General features: G+C 53.7%; 2 protein-coding genes across 2 annotated transcripts; both read right to left on the bottom strand.

The window, feature by feature from the left end:
- Positions 1 to 1,938: 1,938 nt before the first annotated feature.
- Positions 1,939 to 8,795, bottom strand: Cyth2 (cytohesin 2). The gene is made up of 12 exons (XM_032893607.1): positions 8,581 to 8,795; positions 7,550 to 7,697; positions 7,388 to 7,454; positions 6,714 to 6,832; positions 6,058 to 6,138; positions 5,372 to 5,484; positions 5,086 to 5,234; positions 4,590 to 4,701; positions 2,679 to 2,755; positions 2,518 to 2,589; positions 2,285 to 2,439; positions 1,939 to 2,196 (listed from the first exon to the last, which is right to left on the bottom strand). The coding sequence occupies exons 1-12, from the start codon at positions 8,597 to 8,599 to the stop codon at positions 2,109 to 2,111; spliced, it is 1,200 nt and encodes a 399-aa protein (XP_032749498.1). The 5' UTR covers positions 8,600 to 8,795; the 3' UTR covers positions 1,939 to 2,108.
- Positions 8,796 to 10,850: 2,055 nt separating this feature from the next.
- Positions 10,851 to 18,916, bottom strand: Kcnj14 (potassium inwardly rectifying channel subfamily J member 14). The gene is made up of 3 exons (XM_032893606.1): positions 18,444 to 18,916; positions 13,896 to 14,657; positions 10,851 to 12,608 (listed from the first exon to the last, which is right to left on the bottom strand). Exons 2-3 carry the CDS (start codon positions 14,601 to 14,603, stop codon positions 12,012 to 12,014), a joined length of 1,305 nt encoding a protein of 434 aa, XP_032749497.1. The 5' UTR covers positions 14,604 to 14,657; positions 18,444 to 18,916; the 3' UTR covers positions 10,851 to 12,011.
- Between the last annotated feature and the right edge of the window lie 27 nt (positions 18,917 to 18,943).

Genomic DNA, 18,943 nt, shown 5'->3' with positions numbered 1-18,943 from the left:
TTCATCTCCACGTGGCACCCTCTGTGGCCTCCTGTCCAAACACACACTCTGGGGACTTTTTATGTGGGTATGTTGGTGGGCACTGGGAAAGGCATGGTCTCACATACCTCCGTCTGGCTTTGAACACCTTGATTCTTCTGCCTCACCTAGCACATGGATTGAAATGAGTCCCTTTCCCTCCACACTTGGCCTGAAGGGTGGCTTAAGCATTTTGCTATGACTTGAATGTTCCACAAACTTTGGGCAGCGTTCCCTTTAGATCCTTAATCAAGCATGGTGGATTGTCACAGCCCTGGGCACATGGTGGTGGCTCTTCCACTGCTTCCTGCTTTAGTCACTGGGTCCCCAAGGACTGGAGACCTCCCTTTCCACCGTCCCCTCTATTCACTCTCAGACCACCCCAACCACCACTTCATTTAAACACACTATTCTCCTGCCTCACATCTTGGCTTCCCACAGCCAGGCCTGTATAACCTGTTCTTGCCTCCTGTAGCCACAGCTTACCTTGGCCGATGTTAGTCACCAGTTGGCAGGCAATGATCCTGGGGTGAGGAGGAGCCCTGCCACTGGGTTTTCCTTTGCTCTCATGTCTTTGTCACCTTAACTTGTAAGCCAGAACACACTGTCCAGCTCAAACCCACCCCTTACCCTGGCAATCAGTGCAAGCTCCTGTGCCAAGACAACTTGGTCGTAAGGTATGAAAGACAAGCTTCCAAGCTCAGGACACCCACGAATGGGAAACTGGAATCCATATCCCAGGCAGCACCTCCCAGTCACCATTCCCTTGTCCTGGGTTCACCCCAGAGGCAAACAAGACAGGTGAGAGGGCGGCTAAGAACCTGATACTCACTGCCCAGCGCTTTCCTGGCCCTTTGGGTGACACTGAAGTTGTTTTATTTGGGAATCTCCATTTCACACCAGCCCCTGGAGGGAGGGGGAGAGGTAATTCATGCTCCTTTCCCAATGTCAAGGTAAGCTTCAGAAAAACTGATACCCCAGAGACTATAGCCTATTGACAGTAGTCTGAGCCAAAGCCCACCTAAATTAGAACCTGGATGCTCACATTTATCCAGATCAGTGCTGTTGGGGCATACACGCACAGGGGTTGCAGATACACACACACCTTCTGACTCTCAAGTCCCAGAAGGCCCTGGGGCAGAATCCTTTCTTCCCAGTCAGGCCTGCATGCTAAAGCATGCTGGGAAGAGGCAAATTCCTTTACAACTACTACTTCCTGTCTGGCAGGGCAGCTAGCAGTCTAGCATGCTGGCACTGGAAGGAGGTGGCAAGGTTTGACTCTAACAGTAACAAAAAGCTTCCTGCCACTAGAGGTGGGTAGCAGGCATTTGGTCCCTTGTCCTCTCCTCCACCAGAAGCACAAGAGGACAGGACCACTTGGAGACTCAGCAGTATCCCTTCACTGAGATCCCCTCCCACGAGTCAGGAGACACATGCCCAGGCCTTTCAGTTAAAAACAAAAACCTCCACAAGTGGCTGGACCTGGGGTCAGAAGCCGCTGTCACAATGGCATCCCGTGTACCTCATGACACACACCACTTGCCCCTCCAGTCCACCATGGGGTACTCAGTGGCCAGCACAGCCAGTTCCTAGGGACTGACACAGGTTTTCTCGGGACTCGCTCCTCCTGAGCCTCCTGTTGTTCTAGTGTTAGTCTCCTGGACTAAGTCCCCCAAGGACCACAGGTCCAACATGAACAGTGGCCAGGCCAGCGGGGCAGAGCACATGTAGAGAGTAGGCCGAGTCTACCACCACACTAAGACATTAGATTCTCTCTCCACTCAGCACCCCCAGGGCTGGAGTCACTGTCTGGGATGTGCCTGCCTTCCATGTTGTATGAAGCCCAGTGTCCTGGTTAATGTCAGGAGGATGGGTTCTCAGCTCTCCCAAACCCAAGAAATGAGGGCATCTGCAGGCGCGAGGGGTTAAATAATTAATAAGATTACCAACATGTTAATTACAAATAAGGAGTCAGGAGCTAGAGGTGGTGATTTTCCAAACAGGGAACCAGGATCCACAGCCCCAGGGCCCAGGGGTCCTGCCACCCAGGCGGGGCAGCTCCAAAATAAATAATGGAGTTGGGGACAGGGTCAGGGTTGTTCTTGCTTCTTCTTCACAGAAATCCGCTTCTTTCTTGCTGCCAACATCTCGTAGAAGGGGTCCACGCTTACAGCAGCCCTGCAAAAAGAGGTGTGATGGGGACCAGGCCCAGGCCCAAGCCCAGGCCCAGCCTTCCTGGCTCAGACCCCAGCCCAATGAGGCTTACTGGATGGACTTGATCCACTCGTCTTTCTCCTCCTGTGTGGGTGCTGAGATTCGGTACACCATGTGGTTCCCCTCTACTACCCGACCATCCGCCTCCGTTTTGCAGGCTTTGATGAGCTGTCCCTTATTGTTGGGAATGTAAAGCTCAAAGCAGTTCTAGAATACAGGGGAGGGGACAGGTCAGAGCAGCCCTGGGTCAGTACATGGAGATACAGGGCACCTCATGAGTCTCACCGGCTTCCGAGGATCATCCACCTCACGAATGCTCAGGTTCTCTAGGGGGATGATCCCTCTGGGCTCCTTGTCCTAAGAGACAAAGTCAAGAGTTCAGGTTTACATGAGAGCTGGGGACCCTGCCCCCGCATCCTGGCTTGTGTCTGCAAGCTCCACCTCACCGTAGTGTACTCAAAGTAGTAGAGGCAGTTGTCTGTGAGGATGAACCAGCGACGCTTCCAAGTCTTCACCCGGCCCCCTGCAAGGGAAGGGGTGGGAGGGGCCGGGCTCAGCGGGGAACCGCTAGGGAGGGGGGAGCAGAGCAGGAAAGGTAGGGTTCTTAGGTCTAGGACAGAGGCAGTGAGGGAAGACAGGCAGGCAAGGACAAGCTGCGGGGTGGGGTTGGGGGGGAGGCGCCCAGGAGTTGGTTCCCCCTGCTTGGACCAAAGGGTCTGGCTATTCTATTGGCACAGGCCCAAGCCCCTCCCCCTGGGCCAAGGCAGCCTCTCCCTATCTGATGGGGGGGGGGGGGCAAGAAAACCAGGTACCTACCTCCTGGGGCAGACAGCGAGAAAGCAGGCAGGACCAGGTGTGGAAGGGAAGGCGGAGGGATGGGGTGCCCCAAGAACCGGCAGCGACAGAAATAGGGAGTCGGGGAAGGGATGCACAGGGAGCCAGAGCCACAGCGAGAGAACAGGCAAAGGGGAGGGGGAGAGAGGAAGAAAACCAGTTACATCTACATGGGGTGGAGCCACCACCTCCCCCTGCCCACAGTGCTCAGCCTGGCCAGGATGGCTCTAGAAAAAACATGTTCCCTGAGACCCTCAACTCCGAGTTAAGGAGTAGGGGTGGTCTTAGAAAACCCCTGGCCATCTATGTCCACCCACCCACCCATATCTTGTCTGTAACAAGATGGCCTACTGTGGCCTCTGGATGAACCAGTGGGGATAGAGATGTTTCCATGAGCTGTGATGGTCAGGATCAAGCCCATGACAGACCCCTGCATCTCACAGGCAAGGTACCTTTGAGCCTCAGGTCCTTCAGATGAGAAATGGGAAATACTGTTGGCAGAGCAGCTCAGACCCCATCTTGGGGGGCAGTTGCCTTCTTGCTCCCCCCTCTAAACTACTGTGTGCTGGGGAACCTGATCTTTTGTGATCCTACCAGCTCCCCTGCACCCTACAAAGGGGTCAGGGCCATGTGTAGCCGCCAGGATCGTACACTGGCTGTGAAGACAGAGTGCCTGGCTCCAAGAGCACACATCAACAGGACAGGACGGGACCTAAGACCTGGCGGATGCCAAAGCCACTGCTGATGCCCAAGGAAAGTGAGGCCCGATTCCAGCCTCACTGTGCATGAAGTGCCTAGTGTCCCACTGCAGCTCTCACGCTGTCTGAGCAGTGTCCGGGCAGCCTCATCACTTCCCTCCAGTTCAGTACAGACACATGTAGCTGTACTGCAAGTGTCTGCGGAGCTGTAGTTACTAATGGCTGGCCCGTACCCAAATCCTGCCTGCGTGAGCCTCAGGGGTCACACAGCACCCGCAGCTGAGAACAACTCTCCCGGTGACCCTCTGGCCCTGGGTAACTGAGCAGCTGGTTACGGCACATGTGCCATATCATACTTCTCAACAAGGACAGCCTGTGACTTCCCCTCCAACCCGGAACTCAAGAGTCTTCTAAAACCATCTGCCTACCTCTGTCCTGTTCCCTCATCAACCAGGCCTGAAGCCCAACATTATCCCTATGCTGGCTCACCTTGGGCTGACATTCAGCTGGCTGACAACAAGGCCAAGTCTAGAGCAGTCCGCCAAGCATCTGACCCTGTCCTGGGCTTTGGAGATTTTTACTGAGGGAGGTTAAGAGCCTGGCTCATCAGGCCCTGACATAGAGGGCTCCAAGCATATGAGTAGGAGAGGCCAGGACCACTTTATACAGGCCTAGCACACAGGTAAGTTTGCTCTTGGTTTCAGCCCTATTTTTTCATCGTGGAAACTTGAGGTTCTCAAAGGTGCAAAAACTGAGGATGCCTAGTTCTGACCCGGGCCACTAGTGTCACTGCAAGGTTGCCAGCAGGCTCAGGAAGGGACGTACCCAGCTTTAGGAGCCAGCCCTCTCGGTCTGGGTTGAAGAAGGTGTGGGTGAGATCATTCCCATCATCCTCAGGGATTTTGAAGGGCTCGTTTCGGATGCTGTCATAGAGGTTCTGAGGGGTAAAAAAACAAGTTAGCAACTCTTGGCCCTTAGCCTTCTGTTCAAGGGTCAGGAAAATCAACTGCTCACTCACCAGGGGAGAAAGGGAAACAAAACGGAAGAGATGGGAGAAGGGAGGAAGAAAAAGATGAAGGGATAACAGTAGGAAAGCCTGTTAGGTTCTCAGAGATGATGGGAGAAAGAGCCCGCAAAGCCTGAGAGGAGACACAAACAAGAGCCAAGGGCCAGACCAGAAAATCGGAAGCAGAAGAGGGAGGCACAACAACAGTCATGTCCACACACCATGTCAACAGCCACACCAGTTCAGGCACTAGGAGACCACTGGGGCACAAGGTGGTAAGGTTAGAAGAGGGGTGGGGCTAGGCACAGCACTGACCCTGAGAAGGTCCTCAGGCAGGTCCCCACCCTCATTGATGCCCCGGTTCATGGCCACAAAGCGCTCCAGGCCCGGCTTGTCCCTGACATTGGGATTGTGAAGGCTGGTGTTCAGCATGATCACAGCGAAGGACAACACGTAGCAGGTGTCTGTACCAGGTAAAATAAGGCAGCAGTGGGTGATGACCATGACCTCCCTGGACCCTTCATCTATTCCTCTCGTTTGGCGATTCAGATTCTAGCACTTCTTTCTCAGACTATGTCCACACCCTGTCTTCTGGTCCTACCTGTGGACTGGAAGACCCCGGGATTGCATAAGCAATATCTCTGGGCAAAGGCCTCCATCATTCGGTCAATTTTCTGAGCCTCTCCAGGGAGGCGAAAGCTCCACAGGAATTGCCTGGTTTGGAGAGAGGCAGGGTCAGCATAGGTTTCAGGGCTGGAAAACACTCACATCTTAGTCTCTGTTAAAAGCAGGCAAATCATTATGCAAACCTTGTCTGGTGTGGTAATGCACGCACCTTTAATCCCAGTACCCAAGAAGGAGATGCAGATGAATGTGAATTCAAGGATAGCCTGGTCTACAGAATTCCAGGCCAACCAGGGCTACACAATGAAATGCTGTCTCAATCCTAACCCCCAAACAATAAGACTCCAAATCTCTCCAGCGGTAGCTTCAGTAGGAGGCATGCAATTTGATCAAATCTGTACGCTCTGGCCATGGATTCCAGTGGGTCTATATAGAAGCAACCATTTGCCCATTCACTAAATTTGCTAAATTGGACTGGGGGTTGAAGGTGATTTGCTGTCATATAGGAGGATCCACTGAGAGCAGTAGAAAAAGGAGGCCCCACCCTGGACTTGTCTTATTTGAGAATCATTTCCTGAAGTGAGTGTGGCTTGTTTTGATTGGTATGGCTTGACCCTCACAGCTGAGAAGGCCCTGGCAGGTGCATTTCTGCCCCGTCCTCACCGGAGGGCCTGAACCAGATTGAGGTCGGTGAACTCATGTAGATCCACAAAAGCATGGAGCACAGACAGGTTCAGCTCTTCCCTGGAGGGAGACACAGTCACATCAGGACAGTGATAGGACAGATAACAATGTCACATCTTGTTCACTGTGCTGCCTCCACAGTGGCTCAGCCTGTCCCCTGGCTTTAAGCACAGGTTGGGTCCTGGAATAGGAGGACACTTTGCTCTTGTAGCCTGTCGAAGCTTTGAGCACACAAAGGACCTGATGTCACTTCTCTCAACTGTTCTTATGCTCCCTACAAGCCTTATCTCAAGAGCTGGCCTTTATCTAAGAACCCACGAGCAATTCCCAGTTCCTATGCACTCACGCATCTACAGAGGTTTCTACATGGGGCTCTGGCCCATGGCTCAAGACTTCCAGACAACCCAGTTGTGTATCCACGGTTAAGGTGCTAACATTCAGACTTCAGCAGTCCCTCAAACATAACGGGTGCCCTTACTCACTGGATGCCTACAGGTGCCACCTCCCAAGACTCAAACCCTGCCCCCGCAGAGCTAGTCAGTCCATTGTATCATGACCCAGTGGAGGCCACAAACCTGCTGTACCCCGTGAGACGCTAATGAGGGTGGGAGCACTGTGCAGGCCTGGCAGCTCACCTTTCCCCTAGGTAGTCCCCAATGGCTGTCTTGTTCAGCCCCTCGCCCTTGTACAGGAAGCGGGCAATTTCCTCAGGTGTGTTCTGTAGAAGTTCATGCTCCACCAAGAATTGGATCCCCTGGAGGGAGGGGGCCAGATTTGTGCTCAGGGCAGAGGTTCCTGCTCCCCATGAACCTCAGCACCGAAGCTTCCTCACCCTAACAAAGCACGATCACCTTCACATAGCTCCCCACGCGCCATCCCTAGCCTACTCCCTCAGCCTCTCCGGCTAATTCCAGCATGAACAACTGGGCCTGTCGAGGAACGGGTCTGAAGAATAACTGGATACACTACTACACATTACAATAAAGAAATGACGCTGACACCACATACCTGCCCACGTAGACAGGAACATGGAATCCTTCCCTGGCTCTTCCTGTGGCATGAAAGCCCCTCTCTTACTACCTATCTCACCCTGAACTGTAAGCACTTACATCGAGGGGTCCCCCAGAATATGGCAGGGTCTTAGGGTTCTCAGCATTGCAAATCACAGAGCCAGGCTCCCAAAGGCCTCAGTACACAATCATTGGACAGATGTCTAGGGATCCAGCCTGCTGCCTAGAGGAAACCTACTGTCTTAACACTTCCAGAACCAGAGATGTCAAAACCGTGCCTGAGTATCTTCCCTGCTAACCTTTTTGGGGTCCATGTTGAATTTCTTCCGGCCCATTGCCATCTTCCGGTTCCTCTGCAAGGTCTTACTGCAAGAGCAGGGTGGTGAGCAGCCAAGGGTCGATGCTTCAGCACCCAGGGCCCTGGCTACGCCCCATGTCCCATGAACTCCCACGGTCCTCACCTGCCCTCATTGGCCTCCAGACCCTCCACTTCGCTCATAGCTTCACTTAGCTCTTCCCGGAGGCGCTGGATCTCCACCAGCAGCTCCTGCTTGCGCCGACGGATGTTCTCCAGCTCCATGCGCTCCTCTGGAGTCAAGTCTGGGGGCTCTGGGGACCAGGGTCAAGAGATTAGTTCTGGGGAGTAGGGCCGGAAGTCCTTAGTTTGGGGCTGAAGTCCCTGAGAATCCCATCTCATAGGTCTGAGGATGCATTTCTGGGCCCATTACTCGGAAGGGAACCACTCCCTGGGATCCTGGTCCCACCACAGTCAGAAACTCTAAGTCTGAATTTTAAATGCTTTATTTGGATGCCCTGGCTCCTTGGTTCCAACACAGTAGAACAGGGTGCTTGGATACTGGAAACATTACTTGGAAGGCCTTGGGCTCATGGCTCCATCATCGAAAGGGCTTTGGAACCCTAGATCTTGGAAGGGAGCAGGTCCCTTCGTGGTTGAGGACCTGGGAATCCTGCATCTTGGGTGCAAATCTTAGAAAGAAATCAGGACTCTGGCTTCTGGATCCACCACAATATGGACCTTTGGTGCATTTCTTGTAAGGGGGCCCGATTCTGGCTCCATCATGGTGGGAAAGTTGGGGGTCCTGAATCTTGGGTGCATTTCTTGGAAAGAACCCGAGGTTCTGGTTCCGCCATAGCAGACACCGTGGTCTGGATCTTGGGTACACAGTAGAGTCAGGATAGGGCAGCAGGATCCTGGGTCAGGGTTGGTAGGGACGGCGTTAAGCCTAGGTCTGCAGGAAGAAAGCCAGGCCGCTGCTCCCGCGGGTGTACGCCCCGCCCCGCTCCGCGCCCCGCCCCGCCCGCCGCCGCCGCCGCCGGAAGCGGGCTCGGCCCAAACAATGGCCCGGGACCCCCGGCTCTCGACCGCGCCGGAAGCCCGTCTCGCGCGCTGAAAGGCGCCTCGCCACTGCTCTGCTGTTCGCGGCGGGGCTTGGGAACCGCTCCGCCCGCCCGCCCGCCTCGCCCGGCCTACCGTAGACACCGTCCTCCATGGCGGCTAGGAAGGCCCGCGGGGAGTCCGGGGCGTTTCCGCCGGCTGGGCCTGCGTCCGCGTCGGCCCGCGGGCTCGAGTGAGCCCGCTCAAACGCCCCAGGAGCCACCGCCGCCTCCTCAGCGCCCGTCCTCAGCGCCGAAAAGACTCTCCCTTCACGGCCCAACCGCCCGGCCGGTGGGGCCCGCCCCTCGCTTTGACACCACCCAATCCGCTGCGGGTCTCCCCGACTGCTCCGCCCCCCGACACCACAGGATCATCTCCAGGACCAATAGGCACACGAGAAGCAGATGCAGGCACGTACAGCTGGCAATAGACTGCTAGGCTGACCAATCGGACTATGGATAGTTTGTTCAGTCCCGCCTCCAAGACAAAGGAAAAATCCTTGGCAGTTTTACCCTCCAATAAGAAAACTGAAAAAGAAGTGACCAGGAGGTGTGACTTCATGGAGAGGGAGATTGCGCCTGCGCACAAGCCAGACTAGGGCTACCTAACCCTTCTCCACCAACCCCTCCGCAGGCATTCGTTGTTAGGGGGCGGTGCCTTATTAGTTTTGTTGTCAAGGGCGGGTCTCAACCTTGGGTTGTTGCTCCAGCCACACCTCCTGGCCCTCCATGCTAGCTTTTGACCGCAGTGGTTGCCAAGCAACTGGGAGCCTCACAGGCCCTTCTTTCTGCCCCTTTTTCAGGGTACTTCTCAGCAGGTCGCAATCTTTGAACCCCTTTCGTACCTCCACATTAGACTTTCCTACACACCTGAAATCTCAGACTCAAAGGATGGCAAATAAAAGCATTCTGTCTTACAAATGTTACGGTATTGGGTACCGTGAATGCAAGGGCTCTACCTTTCCAGCGCTTTGTCTGTTTTTCAGGCTCTTCCTCTCTTCTAAACTCTCCCTCTTAGCTTCCTCTTCCGAAAACTCTGCCTTCCCCAGGCATTCTCCCAAGGCACCCCTTTTCCTTCAGAATCTTCCGTTTTGCACTGTCAAGTTTGGCAGTTCTCCAAGAGCCGGTACTTAAAGTCTTCCTTCGACCCAACCTTTTCAGTCCCCACACTCCTGCCCTTAAACTCATCTCTCCTCCCAGAATTCTCTTCCCCTTTGCAGGGGAAGCGGTGGGGGGCCTGCATGGTGGGGACTCTGGCATACTTGTAAATCCCAGGCCCATGATGGGTGGGGCTTCCAGGTCTTGCCCTCATTTGTGTCCCTGGGCTGCTCAGGTGGGGGTGGATTCTGGGCCAGGACTTGGTTAAGCCTTTGGATTAGTCATGGAGCCTCCTAATCCCCTCTGTGACCTTTATGAGTGAGTGGCCTGACCCATGCCCTCCCTCATGGAGACCCTGGGTACACCAGTCCTACTCAGTTCTCTCCTGTTCATTAGAATTGTATGCCCCTGCCTGTCCAGCCCAACTGAGCATCTTTCTCCACCATGGTCTCCTTTGTTCTTAGTCCCTGCCCTAGACCTGGAGGTGGGAGAGCTGCCAGCTAATTAATCCTGTCCGGTTATTACCTGGGGATTCTGAAGGATAAAGCAAGATGAGAACCCGAAGAGGGCATGGGTGGATTCAACACTCAGGCAAGCCAATGCCAGTGATGGTACTGGCTTTCGGTCGGGAACATGAGCGAGGACACCTCCTCTTTCTGGTAGCTCCCCTGAGACTGGCTGTCAGCCTGCTGGGCACTTAGGTGGCTGCACCATGGGTGAAGGCCAAGAACAAGGACCCACAATTTCAGAAATGCAGGCATAGCGCCAGAGCTCCTGAGCCTTTAATGCAGTGACAGGGTCCCCCATGAATTCCTCCACTCCTCTCACCGTGGACACACCCCGGAGACAATAGCCACCTCTTCCATCTCCAGCCCCTAAGCTGGAGCAGGGAGGTGGTGACACTGGCCCCTGGTGATAGCCCATGCTTTTCGCTGGTTCTGAATCTGCATACAGCATGGGTCCAGCTGTCAAGTCAGTGTCCCCTCCTCTACCCTGGAAGGCTAGTTCAGCATGAGGGTAGGGAGAGGAAATCCCAGGACCTGCACTGCATCTCAGCCTCCATTAGGTGAAGGAGGCTCCTAAGAGGACCCTCGGAGAAGTTCTGGTGGCTATTGTTGCAGGAAAAACGGAAGCAACGCAAGGAAAGATTTGCCTAACGTCCTGAAGTTCCTAGGAACTGCTGGGAGTTAAATAAAGAGCCTTCCTGGATCTCTGCAAAGGGCTCCGATCAGCTTGGATCTTTCACATCTTACTACAGGAACAAGCAGAAAAGATAGAGATCTGTATTCATATCATATATAATACACGTACGCATAGCATCTGAGAAATAGACACACATCACTAGGTATCGTCATCCAGAATATTTTAGGCTTGCCAGCCTCAGCCTCTTCCTTCCCTTTTCCGTTAGCTAGCCCCGTGATTGTCTAGGCTCTTGCTTGCAAGCTCCATGGGAACAGTGTCTGCCTCCTAGAGTTTATCAGGCTGCCCATCTGAAGGTGACTAGGACTTCTAAGCTTTGGGGAAGGACAGCTCTGGTCCCTGGAGTTTCGATTCCTTTTGGCATTACAGAACCACAGAAAGCTACCCACGATCATAGAGATCCTCAACCCTGCTGGGCAAAGTGGAGCCAGCAAATCAGACATTTAGAATCCTACCTGGACTCTGACCAACCCCGAACCATAGAATCTTGATTCCTTTGGATGTTCTAAGAATGGCACTTCAAGCAAAAACAAAATTCACCCTGTGGATCGTGGAGAAGCCAGAACCACCCCCTCAGCCGGACCCTAAACAGCCAATACTCCAGAGTCCTCCAGCATCTGGAACCTTAGTCCTTCCAAACTGAGAAACCTACCGATGTTCTGTGTATTCTAGAAACATAGCTTTGTGGTTTCTAGAGCAGCTCCACTCTCCTCTAGCCAACATGTTTTAGAATCCCCAGTGTCAACCCAGACTCAAGAGAATCTCAACTCTTGGGCTCTTTGGAGCCACCGGGCCTTTTCTCCACATGCAGTCCAGTCACTGTTCTATCTTTGGTCAATTATGATGATCCTGAATCCTTGGAGTATTCTATCATTGCTTGAATCTCTGTTCCTCGATCTGTATAAATTGACACCTTCCTCCCTGAGGCTCTCACTGATGTCCAACCAAAATCCAGCCTCCACACCTTGTCTCTTGTATGGTCCAGAAATCTGATCCCTCAGCTCTGGTAAGACGTGGGAATCCAGCTCATAAGGGGGTCTCGGGAGTGAGACTGGAGCAGAGAAGTAAAGGTGTAGTATATCTGTGGTAGACATTCTCATGGTTAATGGTTATCTCAGCAGGCCACTGGTCCTGAGAAACCCCTGTCCCACTCCCATCAGAGGCTGGGAGCTCTCCATCCCTGTCATCTTTGGGAAGGGGTGTCACATGGGGAAGTGGGCCTCAGCTGTGTCATGGAGGCAGGGTCAGTGCCAGGGTTGGTGTAAGAGCTCGGGGGCTGGCAGCCCTATCTGGGGTCTCTGCTGAAGTCCCCTCCTTAGTGTCCTCTTCTTCATCTTCCTCCTGGCAGCAGCTCAGCGCTAGTTCATTCTCATAACAAAATGCAGCAAGGGAGCCAGGAAAACTTGACTTAGGGCTGTGAGAAGCCTGCTCTGCCCGCTCATCCAGCTCCTTGGCACTGCAGACTGGCGTCCCCGGGACCTCATACGTTCGGTGGAAGTGTCGATAGTCAACCTCATACTGGGAGCCACGCTGGAAGAGGACCGGCTCAAAGCGATGTCCCCAGAGCAGCTCACCCGGGAGGTAAGATGAGCGGCATTGTGTAGTCATGGCTGTGGCCTCAACCATACCTTCAAGAATGACCACCAGCTCGAAGTCAGCCCGGGCCAGCTCGGCCCGCCCCAGCTCATACAGTGGACTGGCAGAGTCAATCTCATGCACAATGGTAATGGGGGATACGAGGAAGATGCGATCGGTGCCTCCGTCAAAACCAACATCCACATCCTGGTGGTCCAGTGGGATGTACTCGCCCTCTGGGGTCACACGGGGCTGTGCAGGAGCAAGAGGACAGAGTCAGAGAAGTGAACAGAGGTTACAGAAAGAGAGGAGCAGAGATACAAAGAAAGAGCAAAGAGCAACCAGGAGATGGATCCAGGGGCCCGGAGAGAGGCAGAGATCCAGAGAGAGGCAGAGACAGAGTCCAAGGAAAGGCACATAGACCCAAACCCAGGGAAGGCAGAACACAAAACCCAAAGAGAAAGGGGGACGCAGATGCTGCCCACACGCACCCCAACCCACCGCCAGGACCAAAACCCAGGAGCAAGGGAAGACAGAAAAGACCTGCAGAGGGAGGGATAAAGACTTAGAGAGCTAGGGACCCAGAGTGACAGGAGGATATAGGAGGTACATCTGGCTCCAACAGGGACTATGCTACGGCTGCTTCGGGTGGCTATGCCTCTCTCTCCATCACTGAGTGAGCACACGGAGAGGTGTGTGCAGTACTGATAATTTCACCTCCTACTTCCTACCCTATGACTGGCTGTGTCACTGCCCCACAGACATCTGAAAGAAGTGTTCTGGGTCATCTTGGGAGTTTCAAAGGGCTAGGAGCTCAAATATCAAATATGATTGGGGCTCTTTTCTCTGTGCCCCAGAGGATTCTGGAAGCTTTATTTCCCACAGTTAGCCACCCTCTCCTCTGACCTCAAGTGCAACCTCTGTCAGACCAGTGCTGACTGCAGCTCAGTGGTTTGTTGGGAACCCAGATGCTTGAGCAATGTGGCCCCAAATCCAGGAGCATCAAGGTTTCTACAGCAGGGCTTGGAGGAGGTTGCTGTCCCAGTGGCCCGGGAGAATGGCCTTTTGCTGCGACTATTTCCAGCCTTACTGCTCTACTCATTGGGCGGAAGATTGGTAGAAGAGCCTGGGACCCAAGTCCTGAGCTGCTGTCTTCCTTTCTCCTGGGAGAGTGGCAAGGCCTCACACTCCCCAACACCCACCTGCCACATCTCAGGCTGCTACACAGGCATTTCCCTACCTTAATCCTGGTGGGAGCTACAGAAGCAGCACGGGAGGGCAGGTATGGTTGCCTGTGACTAGACCACTGGGTAAACTATCAGGAAGCCTCCAGGTCAGGAAGCTCCTCAGTTGTTGTTCTACTCTTGTCAAGCCCAGGTTTCTAGGTACTTGCCTCGTGGGTCTACATCTCCTGCTGTCTTCTTCTAAACACACACACACACACACACACACACATACACGCACACACACACACACACACACACACACACCCCTGTAGCAACTGTGTCCCCTCCCCAGACCCCACACGCCCCTCCTCACCTGCAGCAGCTGGGCCCGCACGTGTGCCTCCACCAGGTGACTTCGGCGCAGGTTGCCCACCCGCCACATGAGACAGAGCCGGCGGTCTCGCAGAGCCACCACTGCGTTCTCACTGAAGACCAGTGTCTCGTTGCGTTTCTTGGGCTTGGCCATCTTGGCCATAACTGCACCCACGACGAAGGCGTCGAGCACACAGCCTGCGATGCACTGCAGCACCACAGCTGCCACAGCAGCTGGACACTCTTCGGTGACGCTGCGCACACCATAGCCTATGGACGTCTGTGTCTCCAGTGCAAAGAGGAAGGCAGCCAGGAAGCTGGCCACTTGCGAGAAACAGGGAGCCGGTGGTGGCGGGGCAGCCAGGTCGCCGTGCAGCGAGGCGATGAGCCAGAAGGTCAGGCCGAAGAGCAACCAGGAGGCGAGGAAGGAACAGGAGAAGAGCAGGCACATCCAGCGCCAGCGCACGTCCACACATGTGGTGAACAGGTCACTTAGGTAGCGCGCGCCCTGGCCACCCAGATTCACGAAGCGCACATTGCAGTGCCCATCTTTTTTGACGAAGCGCCCGCGGCGCCGGTTCCCAGCTACCGGCCCAGGCGCCCACCCATTGCGGCACAGCCCGGCCCCCGCCTCCTCCTCATCACCAGCTCGACTGTTTCCTGGCTCCAGCGCGCCGCTCAGGCGGCGCAGGGCCCTGGCCAAGCCCATTAGGTGGGGAGACCCCCTCTAGATTTGTCCTAGCGGGGGGCAGGCGCCCCAAACCTGCAGGAACAAAAGATAGGTAGGAATGTCAAGGGTACCAGGAACTGGAGGACCCACTGGCCACAATAAAGTGTTCTGCATCCTCATCTAATGAAAAGGGTAGGGCAGTACTCATGGGACAAGAGTATCCTGCCTGTCATAAGAAACTTGGTATAGGAAGGAGCTGGAGAGATGGCTCAGGGGTTAAGAGCTCTGACTGCTCTTCCAGAGGTCCTGAGTTCAATTCCCAGCAACCACATGGTGGCTCACAACCATGTGTAATCGGATCTGATGTCCTCTTCTGGTGTGTTTGAAGACAGCTACATTGTACTCATAAACATTAAATAAATATTAAAAAAGAAAAAAGAAACTTGGTATAGGTACAACTGTAGTAAAGGTTTCCAGTCCAAGTGATATTGTCAAGAATGCCAAATTGGTGGCTCTCACTGCTGTAGGCACCGTTTATGAATTTACACATTCGTGGGGTTTTTGGTTTTGATATGGTACTGGCGTGTGATGTGGAACACGAAGGGACTCCTGAATGCAAGGCAGTGCTACCATTGTGTCATGCTTCTAGCACCAAGAACAGAGTTTTGAGACAATATAATTTTATAGATATAAACTGCTTAAGACCACAGCTACTCAAGCTAGGGTTTGAATGCCCAGCAGTTTAGCTCCTGAGTCCCTGTAGGTGACTGTAGCCACAGGCCCTGGTGTGTGGTGCCTGTAACTGTAGCCACAGGCCCGGTGTGTGGTGTGCATACTGGAGTTCCAGAACTCTTGAGACTGATATAGAAGCATGGAGAATGAGGTCAGCTAGAGCTACAAAAGGCCATGACTCACACAAGTAACGAGGATTCTATCCAGCAGAGAAAAATGAGAGACAAACATCAAACAATATGAACAATTTCTTTGTTGAGGCTACCTTATGAGCTTCAGTGATCTTTGCTCCTCAGCCCCTGGACAATGTGAGAACACAGGCTGTGTACCTTAAAACATTTTAAGTGGGAGCAGCCAATTCCAGGCATTGGTCAGTTCCCTGTATCTTCCATATCATTTGTACCCACTGAATTCGCCAGACTCAGACCCCACTGAATTCGCCAAACTCAGACGGAAAGCAATGTCCTTGGTACTGAACACGCAGACCTTTTTACACATCTGTATTCCCTGTACAATACAGTAAAGCTACATAGCAAAACTGGGTGGTGGTGGCACACACCTTCAATCTCAACACTTGAGAGGCAGAGGCAGGCAGATCCCTGAGAACTTAAGGCCAGCCTGGTCTAAGTTCCGGGACAGCCAGGGTTACAGAGCGACTGTCTTGTAAAACCAAATCAACAAACCCCTGCTATATAGCATGGCATTGTTTGGTATTGGAATCCAGAGGTGTTTGTTTCTGAGACAATGTTTGCACATACCCCCGACTGGCCTGGATCCCCCTGCCTCCACATCTTGAGGACAAGGATCATAGGCCTAAAGCACTACACTAGGCTGTGGAGGAGACTCTAAGGACACAGGACAGCATGTGGCAGTTACCCCCATCTGAGGAGAGAATGCGGGGTTTCTTTCTAAGCTGATCAAAGTCCTAGCATGACCGCAGTGGTAGCTGCTTAACTGAACACACTACAGATCATTGGATGGGTTAGGCCGTGTGGCTCGGTAGCAGTGCCCATGCTCCACGCCTCAGGCCCCTGGGGTTTAGGCCCAGCATTCCAACAAAAAACAGCAGATCTGCTGATGGAGGAATTACTTTCAAATGAAGCTACTAATTAAGTTCAGCCTTGACCATCTGACCCGAGGCCACTCCTACTAGTTCTCATTTCCTTAACAAGGATAGGGACATCATCGTCCCATTAAGAAGCACTTCTGGTCATAAAGACCCATGCCCTGCTGGTCATTGTGGAGGAAGGTGGAGCTCAGAATGCCCAGCCAGCCTATACACCAAGACCTTATCTAAAAAAGGAAAAAACAAAACAAAACAAAACAAAAAACCCCTCAGGGCCCGATCTAACCCAGGCTAACACAGTTCTGACAGAGGGTACAATGGGTGTTTATGGACCTTCCTGAGCCTCGAGTGGAGGCCGGGTCTGAGCCTTCAGGCTTCCCTCCACCACTGCAGGGCTGATGAGGTCCAAGAGCTGCCAGTGTTATCCAGAGCTCTGTACTCTGGAGACATACTGGACCTGAGGGCCCTCACGGGCTTTGGTGGGAGGATCTGAGTGGTCCATGGAAGAAGGCCGTGTGAAGTTCAGCACTTATGGCCCAAGACTGCCTCCTTCCCTGGTCTCTGTGGTATCCAGGAAGTCTAGCCAGGGCTCACTAGGCCCACCTGACAGGTGCTAACCTGAGGCTGAGGGGACCGAGCTGAACTGAGCTGAAGGTCATTCTTGGGAGGGGAAGTAAGCGGTCTCCCAAGAGCGGGTATACAGTTGGAATGTGTAAATTAACTTTCATGCCTTTGCGGCAGGATTCCTACTTTGCAATGGTTTCCAGGAGCTAGCCAGCGAGAGAGTAAAAGTGCAATCACCCACCTTCAAGTCCCTTAGCTGGAGAAAGATGGCAAGTTTAAACACCAATGAGTCCTTGGATGCCAAACCCCAGTGATGACCACAGTGCTGGCAGTGGGACAGGCCAAATGTGTCTATGGAAGACTTACAGTTGCCCATGGTACCTACCAGCCTCCAGGGGTCACCTTGCATTGATTGCTCAGGGTGCCAGGGGCCAAAGGCCTTACCCCATCTCACGCTGAGGCTCCCGTGCTAGGGTGGAAAGCTGGCTTGGGTCCCAAACTTCTGACCCCCTCTGCTACTGCCCTGAGGTAGACCTGTATCCACCTTGGACTAGGTGGCATTTACACCTTTAGAGAGCCGCCTGCACCCCACACGGCCCAGCACTAGGCGGCTCCAGCACAAGATGGGGTGGAGGATACTGACCCGCACCCCATCTTCCACCTGACCTACAAGAGCAGCTTACTGTTTCCATATAAAGGAGCCCCAGGGCTTAAGGCACTTCAACTTCATGTCAAAGTCACTACATAATCTGGGGCCAAAACCCCGCCCTCCCATTCACACAAAGTGCCACCCCTACAGAGGGGGTACTGAGAGCCCCAAAGGAGGCACCTTAGGGGGCAGGGACCCCTGTCCTTTCCTGGTCTCCAAGGCAGCCAGATAACCCAGCCACACTGGGGTAACTAGGCCCAAAGAAGATGCAAAGTCAGTGTTGTACACGGATAAAGACCCAGAAAGTGACAAAGACAGAAAAACAGAGACAGAGGGAGGCAGAGAGATTCAGACGGAAGCCAGAGGTCACAGTAGCATGATCCAGGAGACAGACCCAAGGTGGTTGGGGGTGGGGTGGGGTGGTGGTACAGAGACCTAGAGAGAGGACAAAGACCCAGAGGTGGAAACAAACAGAAACCCAGAGAAAAAGACCCACAGACAGACAAAGACCAACCAGAGAATAAGAGACTTAGAGAGAGGGGTAAAGACACACAGAGAAAAAGAGACAAAGAGAGACAAAGACCGGGAGGGTTGGTGGGGCAGCCAAGACCCAGAAACGTCAGCAGACAAAGTCTGAATAAGAATGAGACGAGAAATGAAGTTCAGGCCTTACAAAATGTAGACAGATAGGGAGAGTGAGGGGCTGCCTTTCAAAGGGAGAATGGGGCAGTGAGAAAATTTATGAACCCAGTAACGACCAGAGATAGAAGCCTGGGGTGCTAGAGCGGGAAGGCTTCTGGATGGAACATCAGGGAAGGTGTTGGGGGAAGAGGGAAGATGAGGTGGGTTGGCTCATGTCTGTACTTACCTGGGGGGGCCGCCCACCCCCATTCCCTGCACTGGGGGTTCCTCTGCTCAGGCTGGAGAGGGGCCTCTGTGGGTGCTAATGTGTTCAGGTCTGTCCTCGGCCCCTGGGGCCTGAGCCGGACACTCAACCTCTGAGCTCCAGCGGATCAGGGCATGAACAGAGGGGGGTGGGGGTGGAGCCGGCTCAGCACTGCAGAGGGGGAGCCAGGGAGGCTGGCCAGGCAGGGCACTGGGCTGCGGCCCAGGCAGACTGGAAAGGACAGTGCAGATAATGGGTGGGAGGCAGGGAGGGACAGTAGGGATAAGGAACATGGGAAATAGGGGCATGTGAAGGGCGCTGATGGCTTAGGGAACTTAGCAGGAAATACTGAGGAAGTAATAAAGGGGAAGAATTGTGGGTCCCCATTTCTCCTAGGATGATGCCTTAATAAGCCAGTGGTCCCAAAAGAAACTGCAGTTACTGACTCAGAGACAACAAGGAAAAGCCCAGAGGGCTGCAGT

Source organism: Rattus rattus, chromosome 2, assembly GCF_011064425.1.
Source record: "Rattus rattus isolate New Zealand chromosome 2, Rrattus_CSIRO_v1, whole genome shotgun sequence".
Taxonomy (NCBI): Eukaryota; Metazoa; Chordata; class Mammalia; order Rodentia; family Muridae; genus Rattus; species Rattus rattus.
Note: the sequence above shows the minus strand (reverse complement) of the source record. Positions and strands in the feature narration are given on the sequence as shown.